Genomic DNA, 20,029 nt, shown 5'->3' with positions numbered 1-20,029 from the left:
TTATGGAGGAACGTTTATAATAAGGCTAAGAGTCACTTATTTGTCCCTTGGACACCCTATGCCATGACTTGGATGTTTCTGTGCCAAAAACCTATATGCAGAAATAGGCAGTTACCAGAATTTCCCCTTCGACAGAGACAGGGGGTTAGCAGAAGAAAGGGGGTTAGTGTGGCATTTAACAATATAATTTCTAGTCTTGCCAATTAAAAAGGGCCCTCTCAAGGGATATTATTAGTTTGTGCAAATCTTTACTGGGAATTATAAAACTGATTTTTTTTTTTTTTTAAATGCTACTTGGTACCAGTATGTGGAATACACACAATGGGAAGTACCTACCAACTTTTACAATGGGAATTCTAGAGGTAAAAGAAAAAAGACACAAGGCATTTAAACAACTTAAATAACACCTCAAACGAATTCAAGAGAGTATGTAACACACCTGACCAAGTTAGTGTACATTGGTTTTCAGCCTCTCACTTTTTGTCATGGTCTACGTGTGATGTTTTAGAAAGAGGCAGGAATAACACACCTTGTCAACTGTTCAGTGATGTACATGGCAGGGGGAATCCTTCCTGACCTTCATTAACTCTGTATGATCTATTTAAGTGGCAGTACAAGACATCCTGACGTCTATTCATTTCAACAGTGCATGCCTGTGATTCATTCACACAAAATTCACTTCCTAAGCCTTCATTTCTCATCTACTTTCATCGTTCATGAAATGGTCTTTTCAGGCCAAGTTCACTCCTTTTCATACGCCCCCCTCAGGACCAAATTTTGGCCTTGCAATAACTTGTCCATTTGAGCTCTCGTGCAAATTCGCAGTGGACATGACAGCGAGGTTTGCAGCTCTCCAGCATTCCAAAAGCACAGATATTATTAGTCCTAAGATGGGGGTTCACCCACAGCTGGCTACTCAAACAGCTGATTTTTCATGTACTCTACTGAAAATCTAACCTTTTATCCTCGCTCTTGAGATGGTTGTGTACGTGTCTGTCAAGGTGACAACACTGTGAAAACAGAAGTTCTCAAGTGGTACATTGTCTCAAATATCAAAAGGTCACAAAAGGGTACAAATCGGTAGTTCTCTAGAATATACACTGGTTTTTATGAAAAGTGGGTCAGTTTTAGTTTCATGTAGGTTGTCTGACACAGTGGTTTCTGGCATCACAAGCTCTGGTCTACAGGATACCACAGAGCCTTTGTATCCCTTGCTGTCACTACAGCATTGTGTTTTTCTACCCATTAACCAAGGATAAATGACCTAGATATTGTGCCTATTAAAGCCTCATTTTTCTTTGGCCTTTTGTTCTTTAGTGTACCACATTATCACATGCTGAACACATTTTAAAGTATTCTCAGTCTCTCATGCCCCTTTGAAGGAGTAAAGTAGGGTTTTTACTGTGCATTTCTGTAGAGTTACTTAGAGTGGAAAATATGATGGTAATTCAAGGTTTCTCTTCCTGCCTAGTCCCTTGAAGACAATCAGTTCAGCATTTACAGCTGCTAATCTATAAAGAATATAGCAGAAAAATGCTATAAAAAAGCCACAATGCAAATACAGAAAGTGAACACCAGTTGTGATGTCCCTAACCACTATGTTCTATAATTACATCTCTGCATATCATGGGTCACTTTTATTAAAAGCATCATTACTACAGTTGGCAGCAATTTACATCTTATCTTACATGATAGCAGTTTCCAAAGAAAAAAAAAATAAAAAGACATCACAACAAAGAAAAACAATACATTTACAAAGTCATGTCTGTAAACTTCAAGGCTAGTTTAGAGTTGAGGTAATGCTGTTTAGCTTTGTGGCTAAAGTAACAAAGTCCTTTAATTTAAAAAAGGTACCTGATTTTTTTCTTTTTGTTTATACCAGTGCATTACAAGATCACGAGACGATTAAACTGTAGCTTTATCCTGTAAGAACCTTCTCCGCGGGTTAATTTCCAAAAGGTACTCTTCACATTCAACAGCTGCCTTATTATTGCTGCGTCTCAAGACAGAGACATTCACACTATCATGAAGATTGTCAGAGAGAGAGTGTGTGTGTGTGGGGGTGTGCGCGCATGTGAGCGGGTGAACTCCCATACAGTCAAAATGAAGCGCGAGTACGATATGTGTGGTAAATTTCATCTTGACCTTCACAGCAAAAAAAAAAAAAAAATAAAAAAATTAAATATATAACTTCATCCTTCCTTTAAGCAGCACTTCCTTCTATTAGTGCCACTTGATTACAAATTGCTGCTTAATTCATAATACCAATGGTACCAAAAGAAAAAAAAAGCAGAGCATTATGTCAATTTCCTTAAAAAGACATGATCACCTCTCAAATTTCATCTCTCCTAGGGATAATAAATAATGCACTGCACAATACTTAATGACCAAGATACCTTTTGACACATCTGTATAACATGACTTGAACTTTTTTTTTTTTTTTTTTGCTACACTATGTTACAGAACAGCTTATAAAAACTAAGTATGGACATTAACTGTGAGTGTAAACAGTAGGACTACCACTTGTCAAAAGTTTAAAACACTTTAAACGTAACTGGTACTGGTTATTCATCATTTTTATTGTTTTCTATTTCTTCCCCCCCATCAAGTGAGTCTAATTCTTCACCCTGTGCTATTTCATCTTCTAAAATGGAGGAATCTGCAGTTTTATCAAGGCTCTCCTCTGCATCACTGCCTTCGAGATTTTCGTCGTCTTTAAAGGCAGCTCCTTCAGTCTTGTCAGTAGCCTTCTCTTCATTGGAGCCCACTGCATTCTGAAGTCCTGCTAGTGCTGGGAAACCAGGCAGAGTCAATCCTCCCAGTCCTGGAGGTAGAAACATAGATGGATAGAAGAGGCCAGGAGCCATGGTAGACAGCAGGAAAGGATTGAAGGCCAGAGGGTTTGTGGGCAATCCAGTGTTGGTGGTGGTGGTAGTGGTGGCAGTGGCGGTAGTTGCCGCAGTAGCAGCACTGACAGATCCATTCGCAGAGTCAGTAGCAGAAACAGCGTCTGTGCTTTTCTCAGAGTCTTTGTTCTCCTCTTCATTCTCATTTTTCTTCTCTTCAGCTTTTGAAGCGCTATCCTCAGTCTCTCCTTGACCAGAAGCAGTAGTGGCATTTCCAGTAGTAGCCGTTATCGGGTTATTCAACAATCCGCTTAGTCCAAACATATTGGGCAATCCTGCCATCCCTGGCAACATCAGAGGCAACATGGCAGCCGGATTTTTAGCGTCCCCGCCAGCAGCAGCAGCTGTTGCTAGCCCTGGTGGGAAGCCCATGAGGCCTGCGAGCTGTAGAGACTGCAGGTTCTGTAGGTTCTGGAGGCTTGCGAGGTCCATTCCAGCAAATAGACTGTTCATTAGTAGTGGGTTGATTCCCGAAGTTGATGCTACAGCAGCGGCTGCTGCAGCTGCTTTGGCAATTTCACTTTTTGGCCTTCTTCCTCTTCTGCTTGCTCCTTCCTCCCTCACAACAGGTCCAGTGAGAAGACGGTCAAACATGGACTCTGGAACAAAACCCTGAAAAAGGGATGCGAAAAAACAAGCTTTATTCTCGATTAGCTTTTATAGCTTTCGGCAGTTAACTGATGATGATGGAAGAAACAGAAGGGATATTTCAGCATACTCTAAAAGTGCTTTTTCAACCCTGGCAAATGGTGACTAGCTAGCTACTAAAGTCAATGGCAGTAGAACATGCAAGAAAAACTGAAGAAAACAAAGTCACAGATTTTGTACATTTAAACACAGCAGTAAAAGAAAACATGCTGAAACTGTAGCTTCACTTAAAACCCCTCCCTCCGATACACTGCAGTTACGAGTTTATACCTTTGTACTTCATACTGAACTTCAGTATAGTAATATTTTATTAAAATGAGTATTTGTAGAGTTGTACCCTTTATTTTCACATTGTTGTAAAACAAAAGGCAGACAATCTAATCCTTTGATGCTGCCTGTTACCAAGATGATGAATTTATTTCTGTTATGAATACAACAAATATTTCTTTAATAGTTCCTAATGTACGAATACCTGTGTTTATTAAGGATTGTTGCTTCTAAGAAAAAAATAACACAAAACAAATGCTGAAGGCTGCCTTACTGCAGCTGATTTTTCGAGCGTACTTCAATCCCATTCTGCAGCAGCCTCCTATCACCATCCCCCCGAGCTGGGTAACTCCCACCCAGACACTACAATTTCCTCAGCTCAAAACTAGCTATGAGATAAAGACTTAATAATCAATTTACACAGCCTTCAACTTTTCCCTGCTATAATCTACAGTGAAGCATGGAATGAGTGTTTCACTTACAGACTGTTTAACAATGTCAGTCCAATCTGGAGCAACAGCAAATTCAGGATTTTCTTCCAGCCATCTTGGCAAGTCCTTCATTGGAGGGGCCATAGCTCCGCCCATCTAATGCAAAAGACAAGTTTAATACTTTAAAAAACACCCCAACAAAACCAAACAACTATTTATATGGTCATTTTCTATCTGTGCACTTTCATCTCTGAGGGATGGCAGTAAAGACTTTCACTGAAGTAACTTAATTTTTACCTTCTTTCCATTTCGCTTATTTACAACAGGTACCCTTTCTTCTCCTGTCAAGGTGTTTATATCCAGTTTATTAGGGTTTCGACATCTGTGTCGTTTTTGTTTCGGCTTCTGAAATGGGGAAAACAGCACATCTGCACTCTTCTGGAAAGGAGAAATGTATTGCTTTTTAGTTTTTCATTCTCTCGACAAAAATCACCATAGAAGCCCTTCTCACAACAATTTTAAGAAGGGGCCAATTGCTTTACCCTCAGACTATCTCAGAAAAATCTTTTTTTTTCTTATCAGATGAAAAAATTCTGCAAAACTTGACACAGTGTTCTAACACACTGATACATACAAATATTAAGAAAGGAAAAGCAACCCATACACCCCAGTGCCACTTGGGCGTTAAGACACTATAGTAAGCGTGGCTAAAGAGAAAACCTCTACTGAAAACCAACAGTTAAAAAACCCAATGACTATGCCCAATGTGAGGAAATTAATTTTGACGTCTGTAAAACCAACTTCTCTATTAATATAATACAACAACATTTTTAGAATTGCATACTTACTGGTACATAACTTGGCATATCTACGGTGTAAGTAGGATGCAATTTGAGCCATTCAACTAAATCCTTGTTTTTAGGAGCATCCTCTCCCACCAGCCTGGTCCCATCCTCTAGATTGATTACAGGGATGCGAGTGTCTGGGTCCAGCTGACCAGGAGATGGAATGTTCCTTGCTGGTAGGGCTTCCATATCTTCTTCAAATGCTTTGGTCACTTCTGCATCCTCCTGAAAACATTAACATCTGTATTAATTCTCACTTCAAGGGAACAGTTACCTGGGAAAAATAATTTCAGGGACTGAAGCTAAATGCTCAAGGAGATTTTGTGTACACAAAAGTTAATGGAGTTTAAATATTCATACTATGTAAAGCAACACTGTTGCATTAGGGAATTTTGTAAATTTAGCATCCTTGAACATTAAAGAACATACAGCTAAAGACAGAGCAGTTTTCGTGCATTTCCAGTTAATGGCCCCCAAGACCTTCCCTTTTCTACATGTGAGAAAGACATACTTAAGCCTCAAAAGGTATGTTGTTATATTATGGTTTGGGTAAAAAAAAAAAAGTCTTTTTTAAAGTACAAGCTACTTAAAAGTCAGCTACAATTTGCTACAGTAAAAACTTGACGTGAACAATATTTTGTTTGGTTCAAAAAGAAGTAACAGCTCTAAACACAAAGAAAAAGCTGGTTGGGTAAAAACTGTACATTACTATTAGGGAGAGTATAACAACACTTTAAACTCACAGTCAGAAAGTACTAGACACAGAAGCACAAATATGAGACAAAAAGGTTGCTGTCTTACTACAGTCAATGATGTCCGTTTGTTGCTCATAAATAACAGATCCAGCCCTTCGACATTTTTCCTCCTTCCTCTCCTCCTCTTCATAGGCGGTTCTCCATCCATTAAAGAGCCATTTAGTAGATGCCTTGTGGGTGTGCGTGAAAGACCTGCTTGCAGCAGCTCCATTTGAGTTTTAAAGGCATCAGACACGGGTGTGGAGACATTAGGCAAGATAAACTTTGAAGCAACAGATGAAAAATTTGAGGTAGAACTTGTTGCCTCTCGTGAGGCCTTTGATAAATCTACAACCTTTTCTTGTCCATTTTCTGAGACCACCTGAGACTCACGTAACTGGGCAACCATTTCCATAAGATTTCTCCTCTTGGCAGCTCTCTCAGCCTCAATTTCAATCTTTCTTCGTCTCTTCCTCCTCTGACGTGGAACCAATAAATTGAGTGCATCTTCCTAATGAAAAATGAGCATTTCCACACATTAGCAAAGCTCTGTTTGCTACGCAGAATTTAAAATAAAAGTCCAAACATATAACTCTGAAAACAAAGCCTTCATTTTATTCGAAGAAACACTTATTTTTCCTATTTTATTTAAAGAAATCTATTTTTTACTTTTCTATTATGCAAAAGAAGCACATATAAGAGAAAATGTTTTATATAAGAAAGGGAAAGATGCAGCCTTGCCTTTGATAACTGAGGAGAAGCAGTGATATCTTCACTACCACTGACACTGGCTTGACCAACCATGGAGAGCTCTGCAAAGCTCCTTTTTTGTAGAGGACTGTCCAGAGCTGTTGGAGTATACCCAGGTATGATTCCCTGGAAATCAAACATCTGGCGCCTATTTACTGGCCACTTCCCTTTCAGCACTGCTTCACAGATGTTGTCTAATCGGTTGATCATTACTCGGTCCTGCATAAAGGAAAAGTACGTAATGAACCTTCAGTGCAAAAGTTGCCTTTTAAACTCAAATGAGTACAACGACACAATCTAGCTTCCAAAGCTTAAAAACACATTCAAAACCAACTATTCTTGCACGTCAGGATAAAGCGATCACCTTACAAGAAGCTAATACACAGACAATTTTGTAGAAGTAAAACATCACTAGAATTTAAAAGCTGCATTTATATTGGGGTGAAGGAGGAAGACAGATCAAGTATTCTGTACAACAATGTACTAACTGACAAATTTACCAAAAACTCACTATTGTTTTACACTGCAAAACTTCAGTAGTTAGCAAAATCAACAGTTAGGAAGGGAAAAATCAAAACATCTGCAATCAGTATCTCAAAGCTGCAGTTCTCGAGATCCAAGAGGCTGGATCTGCAATTCTGTCCTAGGAAGCGGATCCTCATTAGCGTCACTATTAATAAAGTTCAACATTATGAAACGGGCACCAACCTAGGGACATCTAATGAATGTCAATTTTCATTCCACGCCCATTATCACTTCAAATTTCACTGAAGCGTGTACACTAAAAATCTCTAATTATGTTTATTAGTCTACTTATGCTGAACCTATACAGATGAAGGATTTTTTGTTTCACTTTTACACTACGACTGGAGCAAGATTTTAGTCTGTGTTTCCAAAATACATGCTGAAAGCAAAGATGATGAATATCATTTGATTTTATCCATTTCAGTATTCAAGCACATTCTATGCTAGCCTGCCCGAAGTAGTAGAAACTTCAGAACTATGAGAAATACTGCTGGGTAGGGAACATGAGCATCAGTTAGCTTCCTGAACAGCAAAACAGTGCAAAAGCCACTAGCAAACCTCAGCAGCTGCAACAGACTGCTTGCTTTCCCCAGGAATAAGCCTATTAAGAGCAAGGTCCCCCTGCCCTGCCCCCCCGTCCCAAACCAGATGGCCCTGTTATGGTGATTAGTAAGCTTAAGACTATTACTACTTTATTTTTCTCTCTCCCCTTCCTGCAAAGGAAAGTACTAAATTACGTATGGATTTATTATGAGGTTATGGTTTCATATTTTTAAAAACATTTTATATTAGATAATTTTCTGCGTTGTTAACAAAATAAGATATAGCTTTATCCTATCTAAAACTGCTGCTTATGTTTGCAGGATACCTTAATACAATTACATCTGTCAACATTACATAATGGCTTGGATCATGTAGGTCACCAATACTCTTCTCTACAATCTCCTCACCCCAAAATAAAAAGGTGATCTTACAAAATCTCCGTGCTCAACACTGCAGATTGCTCTGCAGATGAAATCCATAACTCAAAATCCTAAGTTTGCTTCCACCAATAGAGGTGTGAGAGGTGTGATTCAGCTGACATATTGTTATGGAGCCTATGAGGAACTCATCTCTGTTGGTAGTTTGTTGTTTTACTAAATGACACTATTTTCAGTAAAGCAATTCCTTTCATTTCCTCTGCTAATTTGTATGAAATTGAAGAAAAAAATGCTATTCCACAAGTTGTTCGTAGAAAAAAGTCCCTTGCCCACTAGAAGTGCAGAATCATGTAAACCTTGCTGTTATTTTGCAAACACATTTCCCCTATTTTATCTGTACTGAAAAAGACACATGCCCTTCTACCCCTAACCAACCTTAGGCCAGAAAGAGAAGGCAAATGTTCTCTCATGAAGCAGCTGAACCACAGAGGGATCCCCATCTTCCATGTAGAATCCATCGCGTGTTTCATCCCTTGCGGTACTCATAGAGGCATTGCTTTCTTCATCAAAATTCTTACCCTGAGAAACTGCTCCTGCTGAATAACAACCATGATCAGGCATTAACTACAAAAGTTCCCAACCACCCAAAGTTAACCTAACCAAATAGGTTAAGACAACCAGGCTTGACACAACATTTCTAACTCAGGCTTTTGTTCAGTAATTACTCCAGCAGAGCCTTAGCCTTCTGCATTTGGCACAGAGACGATGCTTATTGGCTCAGTAAGCTATCTCAGAAATCATCCCTTGTGGGAGAATACCCTGCTGATGCTGGATGGCCTTTATGAGAGCTCATCTAGCCACCTGATACACGGAAGGGCAGAGGAACTGCTACATGTAGCGCATCCTGAGCTCCATAATGGCTCTGTGTGTGCCACTTACCAGCTGGCACAAGTTACAACAGCTGTGGGGCTCGTGCTAAGCACACAGAATCGATCTGACCAACACATTACCTTCAGGTTGGGAAGATTCTTCCGATTTATCATCATCATCCATTTTCTCCTCTTCGTCTTCTTCCGAACCTTTCTCAGAAATAGATTTTGGGTCTACGTCTGTACTCATTTCTATGTCTTTCAATTCACATTTAACAGACCCAGGCTCAGCCTCAGCGTCACAGTCCGGTTTAGTGTCCTTATCTGCAATATCTGTCTCCTCTTTGACATCAGACTTTTCTTTGGCTGCTCGATTTTCAGACCCTTCAACTTTAGACTCCGTTTGTTCTGTAGTCTTTTCTTCTTGTACTGGTGTGGATGGGACAATAGGTGGTGTTTGACTGCAGCCAGCAGCCAGAGGGTTTACAGAAGAGACAGTATTTGCATTACCTGTCCCTCTGTTTTGAGCAAAGTTTTTGTGAGCCTCAAGAAAAGAGAGCTCAGGATCATTCAAAATGTGATAATCTGTCCTACTGACTCCATGTTTAGCAGCACCAATCAGTAAGTCTTTGTCATGTTTACCACACTCCCACCACTCTGGCAGGTCCAAGCTTGGCTGGCAAAGTTTTAGCCTCTCCCCCAACTGCGGGTGATGGAGAACCTGTTCACGGATCTTCCGTAACAGTTCTATGCGATATAAAGTTCTAGAAGCACGCTCTTCTGTGATCGGCTCAATCATAGTGGAAAGATCAGGCGGTTCTGAAATGATACCAATTTGGATTGTTTAACATGGATTAAATGTACACCTGTTTCGAAATCATTACACCTGGGCACGAAGTTTCAACAGTCTCACTGCCTCATAACAGTCACGTTTATTTCAACAGTCAGTTAAAACTTACCATCATCTGGTTTGACTGGCATTCGGCACACTCGTCTACACATATTCACAAAGCCGTTAAAATACTTTTCCAAGCTTTCATCGGACTTTTTATCAAGTCTGGCAAAGGCTCTGAATTGATTCCAGTCAAACTGATGTTTTACAGGATCAAAAATAACTCCAAAAGTAGACACCACACGATAAAAATCAGCTTCTTCTCTTCTTGTCCATCTAGTCAAGGAAGAAGCAAGAGAAGTCAGGCCACTGAATAAATGAGAGTCCAAACACAGTTTGGATGCCCCAAACCCCCCTTTGTTTATTCTTTCAAAACAGAAGAGCAATACTGGTGACACATAAGCTCAAGTAAGATTTAGAGAAAGATATCACCAAGAAACTCACTTTTGTCGTTTTTCAGTTATTATAGCTTCCCTTTCTGCTTCTAGTGCCCTCACTTCTTCCCGAGGCCGACGTCTCCTGCGGTCAGTCTTCATTAGTGCCTCTTGCCTCATTTGTTGCCTTTTATAGCTGCGCTGATAGGCAGTAATGAGGCGACGCAGACGGGTAGTCAGGGTTGAAGTGTTGGGCCAGTAGAGTTGGCCCAACTCAGCAATGCTTTCACTGTGCTTGCCTACAGAATAGAGAAGTATTTGTGCACTGCAAAACCACCACTAAACGCTTAAAAGGTTCTATGGCTAGAACTGGATTCCTGTTTTATCAGATAAGAACATATGCCTCTAATACTGGTGCATAACGAATTAGAAACAGGGTAACTACATTGGTAGGAGATAAAAAATAGGATCGAACCAACCAACTCTAAGAACTCAGAAATGTTTGTGAAACACAGAGATAACCATCAAGCATTATTATCCAATGTTATGAATGCAAACATATTACGAATACTGTGAGTATTTAAATTAATGCAATGCATCTTTAAATATATTACTGAGAAGATTATTCTGCCTCTGAGGAAACACCTACACTTATGATTTCCCACTTTATTATTCTCACTTAAACTTGGCAATTTTCCTCCATACTGAGGAAACAACGTATCTATAACTTCCAAGATTATCTCGACAAAAATGTCAACGGCTGCATTATGAAACATCCGGTCTTTATCATCACAATTTCTACTATGTAATTAGAAACCCAGAAAGCCATCATGTGGATTATTCAAAGACAGTAAATAATTGTTTCGAAAGATGTGAAGCATGAAGAGATTTATCAGTAAAAATTTTACTGTGGTGTTTTCCCAAAACACCACCTATCCCGTCATGTGGCAATATAAACAGTCCCCCTTTAACTAAATGGTCCATTTTTGCCTTTTTAATTTCTTTGTTATAGTCTTACTTGGGTGTATTTCCATGGACTCCTCTTTGTCTTCCGGAGGTGAGTTTGCAAATTCCTTGGGGAGAAGACAGAAGTTATTTTAGTTTTCAGTTTTGACCACGTGTTATCATTTCAGGAGAATATGTCATCTCTCAAACACAGCAGCAAACAATCTTTGTAAGGTGTGTTCATACCATAACTCTTAAACTTAAGAACTGCACATTAAAATAATCATGAAGAATCAGTTATAATTATATATATTTGTAATTATAGAAAGCTGGAAGTTCTTACATCAATTTCATCCTTGAAAGGAGTTCTGGTTGGCTTATATTCTGGATCTTCATCTTCTCTGTCAAATTCACCACTATAAAATATTTAAGAGACATTTTCAAGAAATATATTGGTTTTGGAAGGGGGCTGATTTTCTGGACAAAACCAAAAAAGCTACAAAAGCCATCAGTACGGTGATCCAAGTTACACATTTATATTTCATGCTCAACTCTGTAAACAATTCCATGTACTTTTTACATCGTATGATCACTTCAGATCCTCAGTCGAGATGTAAGCAAAATATGACATATGAACTCATGCCACCACATACAATGCTGATAAAGTTTATTAATTTTTTCATGTCCTCCTTACCCATCACCGCCATCTGCTAACATGTCTGTCCCTCTCTGTTCAGCAGCTATGGCCTTCGCATCAGGCATGCCAACCCGCTCCAGAAAGCAGAGTGCTGGATCAGCTCTCATAGAATTGTACTTCTCATAACCTGCATGCAGAGCGTCAGACAAATGTTTTTTAAAAGCTATGACCAACTGTGAGTAGAATAGGTTTAGGCAGTAGAAGTACAATTTTCTGGATTAATTTATTTATTTTTAAATAAAACAAAGGAGCTGTCACCGTGCTGGAAACAACCATTTCATTCATGTAATGAAATTTTTCATATTGGTAAATTCCATCAGCCCAGAAACACTGTCACCTCAATAACATTAATAAATAGTAGATACTGAAGAAAGCATTCAATTTAATGTCTTCATAAGGCAAAGTAAAAAACTTTCACAAGTGAAAAAATTCTTTAAGCTTCCTATATGACTTTCGCAGTGGTTCTCCACATTCAGTACTCCCTACTGGAAACATGCAGATGCGAATGGAAACACACACACACATGCATTTTCTATAGCTCCAGCCGTGCTGGAACCCTCAACGTAGGCTGCAAAAATGCTATATACATGGGTTATACATAAGGCCAACGAACCTGTCTTATTAGGTTTAGGATGATGCATGTCAGTAAGATGACACTGTTCCCTCTATGGCTTTCAAACTGCTGTTTGCTTTTTTACTGCCCAAGTTGACTAGATGGAAAATGGCAGATCCCAACAGTGCACTGCAGGAAAATCATTTTTAGACTAGACTTGCCTCAGCTGAGCCCACAAAACAGAGCTGCTGTACATAGGCAGAACAGCACAATTCAATTAGGATTTGTACTACAACACACTGCTCCTAACTGCTGTAGAGCCTCAAGCCAAACTGTAATCATGAAAGGTTTTATAAGCCATCATTCTCCCCTTTAGTCAGGCTGGGCTGCTGAGAATACCTCTGCGACCTCCAGAGAATTGGGATTATAATCAGGAATCGCTCACTGTATATATCATGCCAGCTCTGCATCCCCAGCCTTTCAAAGTTAACAAGGCTGCATCCCACTCAAGGGAGCCGGGAGTTCTCAACACTGACATTTGTGAAATATTGCTTGGAACAAAGCCCAGGAGGCACTTGTACAGATTAATAGCAGAGGTTAAGCCCACCGTCCACTTTGACACTGGTTGGCAGAGTTAGCAAGTGAAACAGTGCTGGAAGCAAAGTTTACAGAGATCTATCTTACTATTTGGCTATTATTTAAACAAATATGGTTTTGTTTTATTGACAGCCAAGAAAGTAATGTTTTCTTCTCAAATGTTCTGCAAACATTTAAAAACAGCATCTGATATTTACAGCTCATATTAGGTTTTTAATGCAGGCAAGAAAAAAGGGAGATACAAGCCAACAGTTCTTTGGAACAATACTTGTTAATATTATGACTGAACAGTCCTACACACAGAAAGCTTTACAAGCGAGTTTTGTTCAGAGTGAGACATCACTTACCGTGTTTGAATACTCCAATTAAAAGGGATTTATCCGCCTCCTTATCCCACCAGTCTGCAGGAACTTCGGCGTGGAATGGCTCAGGTATCCATATGTCTACTTCACTATGAAGACAGCATTATATACATTCTCAAAGGTATTACTAGACAAAGATGTTTTTTTAAAAAAAAAAGTGGTTCACGCTGTTCTGTAAATATTAATTTTGAGGGGTTAAAAAACCCCAAAACCCAACACAGAAACTGAAATACCCTAAAAAATAATTAGGATGGTTAGGCTATTTTGGGAGTGGAGTGCCAATGGTTATCCAAATATGATTCATTCAAGGTCTTTGTATATTTTTTTAAAATTTTTTAAATTGAGATACAATAATCCTTCAATATTAGGAAAACTGAAAATCCGCTTCCGTCATTTCCCACATTGTTTCCTCCCCCAAGAAAATGCCCACTGTACTTGATAAAATAATAAGGCTGCTTGAGAATAGACATTTAAGAGATAAAGCGTGACAACCTTAAAACGCTGCATTATTAGAGTAGGTGTACTTTATAAAAGCCAGCATCATAAAGCAAAAAATAAACCTGCACTTGCACTAACCTTGAGTCAGCACCCTCTAAGATCTTGTCTGCTTGGTCCCCTATAACTTCTTGTCGTAGATAGTAGAGCATGCGGACACGCAGCAGGACCCTGAAGAGGAAGGCAGAGGGGGGAAAAAGTTCTTAACTTCAGGACTGTTTGCCAACAGTGGCTTTTGGCAGCTGCTGCTGTTCATCCATCATCCTGCCAAGGCTGATTAGCCATGCTGTATGGTAGGCTTGAAGCGTGACAGATGGTGGCACATAATCACCTCTGTGTGGTGCTTTCTGCTGGCTTCCAACAGGCCTGCCTGGCAACCGCTTACACTGCACAGAGAGGGACCCAGCTCAGCCCGGCCCCGGCGCATTTCATTTAGTTCTACCTAGTGCAGCTTGTGAAGTTTAGACACGTACTCTACCACTGCCTCTGAAGTATTGAAGCAAGTTTGTAAACAACTGAGCAGATGGCTTTCAGTAACTGTTCTGCTTCATTATCTCATAAAATTTCCTCAGCTGCTGCCTTAATACCATTTTTGGAAGCACATCAGAAGTTGTAGGAATAAACGAGATATAAAATCTGGTTTTACTACCTTACAATAAACCCTCAATATGGAATGTCAGGTTTTTCATATTACACAACTTTTTGCTTCCGAGAATGGGGGAAAAAAATAATCCCCCATTTCCCTTGGGAGGTATTAACTATTTTTACTCTTTATAGTTCAAACTGCTATTTAATTTTACCTGTGCACAACCTAACTGCTACAAGGAAGTGAAAAATCTTCATTGCCCATGTTTATTTTTCCCCATCTCTGCAATACTACAGTCATTTTTGGAAGTGCTGTCAGGTGTTGTGGTCACACTTGAAGCTGGCAGGAGAGAGAATAGCTGGCTCTGGCTTTTCAAGGAGACTAGGAAAGAGGTCATCTCTGTAGGAAAAGTATCTACCTGAAAATAATCCTACTCTCCTGTGTTTACCCAATTCAGGGCACCCCCTGCTGCCTAGTTCATGAAGTAAAATCAGTACCAGCTAAAATGGAGATTATTCAGCCTGCCCTCTCACTGTACCCAAATCCATCACGGCAACTGTTGAATTGCTGCTGTTCCTGGAACAGCAAGGGTGGCCAGGGAGGCAGTAATCTGATCACCCACTTGCATGAAAAATTTAGACCACCACTAGTTTTGGGGGCTCCTCATTAGAGATCTGATGCAACCGGAGCAATACCCGGTTTTACACGTGTAATTCAAGCAAACCTCGGAAGAGCAGGGATTTGAATGAAGGTCATGTCTGCAATTCAAAACATGTCAGACATGCTGCTTTTTGTATGCATTATAACTGGGACCAGTAAGGTGTCCCTTCTCCCTGTGCAGCTATGTAAATAAGCTGTTGAGGGTCTATCATCTTCGTATTAAGCAATAACAGCTGTTACATCAAGCCAAAGAAGAGTAGCAGGGGAAAAAAAAGACCCAACATCAACCAAAAATCAGAGTCTCTTTGCACCTTTCCAGAGTCCTATGCATTAAAACAGCACACGTTACGTAAGGAAAGGACACCAGTTCTTACAAAGCCAATTGCTACTGTTATCTTTTGAAGGACATTACTCAGATTATTAATTGGCTTCCACTCTGTTTGATTTGACCTGGGCTAAACATGTTGCTTCTACAATTCACGTAGTCCTGGTGGATCTGGGAAGTGAAGGAAAAAGATAGCAACTGAAAACGTTCTTGCACATTTATCGGTCTTCCTGATCCTTGTAATTGTTCTACTGTATTATTACAGAAGCAATATTTTAAAAATGAATTTAAGTCTGATCTGCAAAATGATATAACAAGTACTGAGGACATGTTACCTGGGAGATTAAAATAATGTTACTAGAAAGAATTTAATTACTTTAAGAGCAAGTGAAATGTAATAACAGATCTGAGTAACAATTTAGAAAAAATCGGAAAGCAGTTTATTTGAATGCGCACTTGCTAACACAATTCTTTAAGTATCTGTTTTCATCAGACGAGAAGTAAGTTTGGTTAGCATTTGGAAATGAGCTAATAAACCCCTTAAATGCCTTTCCTCCTTCACATCACACCCCCTATTGACAGGCCACAGGTACTTTTCAAATCAATAATATCTTTCAAATAAACAGTATTAGTAAGACACAATATACATTAAAAACACAAAAGTAATTGTGAACTTTCAGTGACACTGCATTACATCTGTATGGTATAGATACAATTAACAAATTTAAAAACAAAACAAAATACCCCAACCCCAAAAAGCAGACAACCTCCCCCCCAACCCCAAAACAAGGTATTTTTGGGACAAGGGTTAGGTTCAGTGTCTATAATGGAGAATATAGTAAGCAAAACTGAGATGGAGAACTAGGACACCGTGGAAGGAAGCTGACACAAAAATAACTAAAATATTACAAAACAAAAGCTAAAATAATGTAAGAGAGGTTCTTAAAAGACATTCATGCAACAATAAAACAACGTAACATCCAACTCAAAATATGATGATCTTTATCCCCAGAGGCTTTCAGTTTATTAACATGTTTACAATTTCAAAAATCAAATTAGAGCACTGATTCAGGTAAGAATGCTCAGTGAGAAATTTTATCTCCAAGGAGAAAAGAAATATCCTGTATAATGTGAAGAGCAAGAGAGGAAGGGAGAAAAAGAATGCAGAGAAGATGTACACCCACACACAGGTGAACTACTACACGAAACTCTGGAAACTAAGAAGTGGATATTTGAGTTTAACATCTAAGTAACAGAACTTTAAGGACATTAGCCTGAGAGACCCCACAAGAAGGGTAAAAAACAAACAGCTTTTGTTTAAAAGATAGCCAATTGTCAAGAGAAATAGACTTAGTGTAGGGATATAGTCTTTCCTTTATATGGTAAAAAGAATAACTTCATCTGATTCCATTCTTATTTTCTAAGTAGCAAATTTTCTTCATAACTGTGTTTTAAGCGCTGATCAGTCACAAAGAGCTTACAGAAGTACCTAGATATCTGTTAAGATGATTATACACAAATTAAAAAGTAATAATGGGCTTTACATCCTATTAAATGGCCCCGTGTTCTATTAAAAATATCCAAAAGAAGTTGTGGACTTTTTAAGAGCATGTAGGAAAAAACCTCTAAACGAAATACTTATTGATACTTACTTATTACAGTGATGTTTGAGATGTTTCCTATAGCTGTCTTCTTGAAATAATACATCTGGATTACAGGTTGTGAGCCAATCGGCGTCTTGCAGCACTGGCTGTGAACTCTGGGCTTTTACTTTCTTGCCTTTCCTCCCTCTGGGCACTGGTGCAGACAGACCTACATAAAAGCCCGATATTTCTTATACAATCTGAATAGAAAAGCTCTCACCCCAAACTGCATTACAAACATGCATTTAAAGCTAATTATCACTGCTATGTTAATTCCTTTGTGGGCAACACAACCACCAAAAACTGAACAGCAACATAATTCAGTACAGAATATTGCAAACAACAAAATCAACCAAAACTTTGATGCAAATTTAGGTGTGAAGATTTTGAAAATTCAGAGCACTAGGCAGAAAATGGTGTTATATAAATATTTCTTGTAAAAACTCTCATGAATCTGAATGGCCATAAGAAAACAAGCTTTCTGATTTATGACAATTTGAAAGAGATTAACTCCAGCAGTAGGTGCCACTTAAAAATTATGTTAGAATATTTGTTCAAAACCGATTTAAGGGAAAGAGCACTGCATCCTACAAAGTGTCTGAGGGACACTTCCCCTTTAAGTATGGACCAAGTCAAAGCCCACCTTACTCATAAAACCTGACAAGATCCCACGACATGTCAGAATGGCTATAGTTTAAACTAAATACATAGCATGACTGAAGCAATTCTTTCCTATTTAGTAGCATCATTATTTGATTGTGGTAGACATACCGGAATGATTAACCAAAGCTCGAGTTTGCCCATCTGCAGTTGGAGTGATGAGATCCCAGATGAAACTTTTGATATTTTCATCCCCTTTGTAATGATTAAGACAATATACCAGGATAGTCCGGCAGATGGTTTCCACATCTTGTTCTGTTAGCTGACGTTTATAGCGCCCATGTGAGAGGATGTCAGTCCACCGACCCCAGCTATAAGAAAAATATGTTCAACACAACAGCCCGGGCACTGGTATTTTGATTTGTGACTTTCAATTTAACTCCTGGTACCAAGCAAGTTGGGACCTCCTATGTTAGCACTAATGCATTTTGCATTTGCAGGTTATGTCAGGGAATTCAGCCTCCAGCACCAAAGAGTTAAGAATGTTTATTTTACAGAACAGGCAATAAGTTCACTGCTCGTAAAGCTGCAATTGAACTACACTCAAAATAATAAAGTACATATGTTTAACTCTAATGGTCCCAGTAAGCTACAAATAGGAAATTCAACCAATTCCTACAGTCATGGGATTTGGGGAATCATTCTTATTTTGATCCTGAAATCCATTATTAGCAATTGTTGCACACAACTTCCTAAAATAAAGACAGTCATTCTGAAGTATCAAATAGCTGAATTTAAGTGGTGCCAAAAATACCAGAATCTATGCTGAAAACCTCTGGATTGACTGTTAATTTCACAACTACATTGTTCTTCATAAATACACTTTTTTATTCTCCATGACACTTAGAAAAGAGAGATTAAACCTTGATAACTCAGGAATTCTTTACACTATGAGAACCCAGAAACAAATATTCTGTCATCACAAAACTACATATCTTACCAGTGAGCTCATAGCCATCTGTGAGACACTCAGATACTTTAAGCTAAATAACACATATATAAGCAACTTACATATACAGCAACTTAAAATCTCACTGGCATGTATACAGCGTAATGAGGTAAAGGTTACACAGTAAGAGATTACGTGAACGTGTCCAAGAGAAGGATAAGGTATTTACTACATACCATTTCCTTATTTTCAGTTCTACAGCCACGATCAGTATATTTAATCTGTATATCCTTACCCGTAAACCAACAAGTTCTTCTCCACCCTGAAACATTCACTTCTTGCGTAACCCTGTGATTTGTCCTGAGGCCTACGGGGCTTTGTGCTAGGCTTTTCCTCAGAATCACTTTCCAGGTCTGAAAACTCCATCAGTTCGTCCTCTTTGACTGCACTGTAGAGTCTGGTTTGCTTTCTTACTCTTGGTGTATCAATAACTAGGTTATTCTAAAGTGAAAGTGAAAATGTAGAAATTTAGGAGGGAGAAAAATCTTCAATTTAATTGTACTAGGAACTATCATAAAGCTCTTACCCTTCCATTTAAAGCATCAATATCCAGCTCGGCTTTCTTTGCCCACTTCTGCCAAAAATTAGGGTCATCCAAGGAAATGTCTGTCCTGTTCCCAGATGCAACAAAACTAGCCTAGTAAATGTGAAAACACATGCATTGTTTTCTTAACTGCATGCTACAAAGAATATCTATTTTCACTGGTAAACACAGGACTTATAAAGTAGTAGTTACAAGAGAGGAAAAAGGTAAGCCTGGAAACTATCGTGACCGGAAATGCAGATATCCCAACATTTGTGAAGAAAGTATCTGAGACAAGTACATTGAAAAACTAAATTGGCACAGAAGGCAATTCAATACTACTTCTATCTATCCTGGTCACATTGTATTAATTTTCCTCTGAATGTCAATGCACACCTTTGCAAATGTTGAGCCTTTTCCTTCAGATTCAATAGTAATTGTGTGTGTTCGCCGTAAGAGAATCTGATCAATATCTTCTTCACAAAACTTTGATCCTTCATCTTCCTCATCCATCAGAGCACCATATGCCCCCTTTCGAAGAAGATCTTCTATTTCTTTCTTAGAAAGCTGTTGCACCTGTAACAGAGGGGTTTTTTTAATGACATCAGCCAATGTGCACATCTGACAGCATAATCAGACCGACTGTCTTCTTATTTAGCGTTTTAAGAACTGAAACTCTAAGATAATGTGGTGACGGTCGATTAAACATTCATGCTGAAGTCGCCTTTAAAAGAAGAATATGAACAACAAAATTCTTAGGGAGAAGTTATACGAGTGGTTTAAACGACTTAATAATTCATTGTCACTGAATCCCTTTACTTTAGCTCTGATGACTGCTAAACTCCTCCTGGGAGCAGATTTAACTTACCAACC

At 38.9% G+C, this 20,029-nt stretch overlaps 1 protein-coding gene across 3 annotated transcripts in view; it reads right to left on the bottom strand.

The window, feature by feature from the left end:
* Positions 1–1,624: 1,624 nt before the first annotated feature.
* CHD7 (chromodomain helicase DNA binding protein 7) overlaps positions 1,625–20,029 on the bottom strand; it is a 133,609-nt gene continuing 115,204 nt past the window's right edge. For 2 of the 3 annotated variants that reach the window (XM_068395840.1, XM_068395841.1), the window contains exons 19-38: positions 19,553–19,732; positions 19,160–19,270; positions 18,869–19,074; positions 17,796–17,995; positions 17,034–17,193; positions 13,892–13,981; positions 13,301–13,404; positions 11,801–11,930; positions 11,450–11,522; positions 11,180–11,234; positions 10,232–10,460; positions 9,855–10,063; positions 9,037–9,714; positions 8,462–8,622; positions 6,573–6,800; positions 5,899–6,342; positions 5,101–5,322; positions 4,550–4,690; positions 4,304–4,408; positions 1,625–3,518 (exon numbers count right to left, since the gene is read on the bottom strand). In XM_068395840.1, coding sequence (XP_068251941.1) covers positions 2,565–3,518; positions 4,304–4,408; positions 4,550–4,690; positions 5,101–5,322; positions 5,899–6,342; positions 6,573–6,800; positions 8,462–8,622; positions 9,037–9,714; positions 9,855–10,063; positions 10,232–10,460; positions 11,180–11,234; positions 11,450–11,522; positions 11,801–11,930; positions 13,301–13,404; positions 13,892–13,981; positions 17,034–17,193; positions 17,796–17,995; positions 18,869–19,074; positions 19,160–19,270; positions 19,553–19,732 — 4,680 coding nt within the window. In that variant the 3' untranslated portion in view covers positions 1,625–2,564. The remainder of the gene's footprint in view (positions 3,519–4,303; positions 4,409–4,549; positions 4,691–5,100; positions 5,323–5,898; positions 6,343–6,572; positions 6,801–8,461; positions 8,623–9,036; positions 9,715–9,854; positions 10,064–10,231; positions 10,461–11,179; positions 11,235–11,449; positions 11,523–11,800; positions 11,931–13,300; positions 13,405–13,891; positions 13,982–17,033; positions 17,194–17,795; positions 17,996–18,868; positions 19,075–19,159; positions 19,271–19,552; positions 19,733–20,029) is intronic. The other variant, XM_068395842.1, reaches the window with a different exon arrangement.

The sequence above is a fragment of the Nyctibius grandis genome, chromosome 3 (genome assembly GCF_013368605.1).
Source record: "Nyctibius grandis isolate bNycGra1 chromosome 3, bNycGra1.pri, whole genome shotgun sequence".
Classification (NCBI taxonomy): domain Eukaryota; kingdom Metazoa; phylum Chordata; class Aves; order Nyctibiiformes; family Nyctibiidae; genus Nyctibius; species Nyctibius grandis.
The sequence above is the reverse complement of the archived record's forward strand: the minus strand, read 5'-3'. Positions and strand labels throughout refer to the sequence as shown.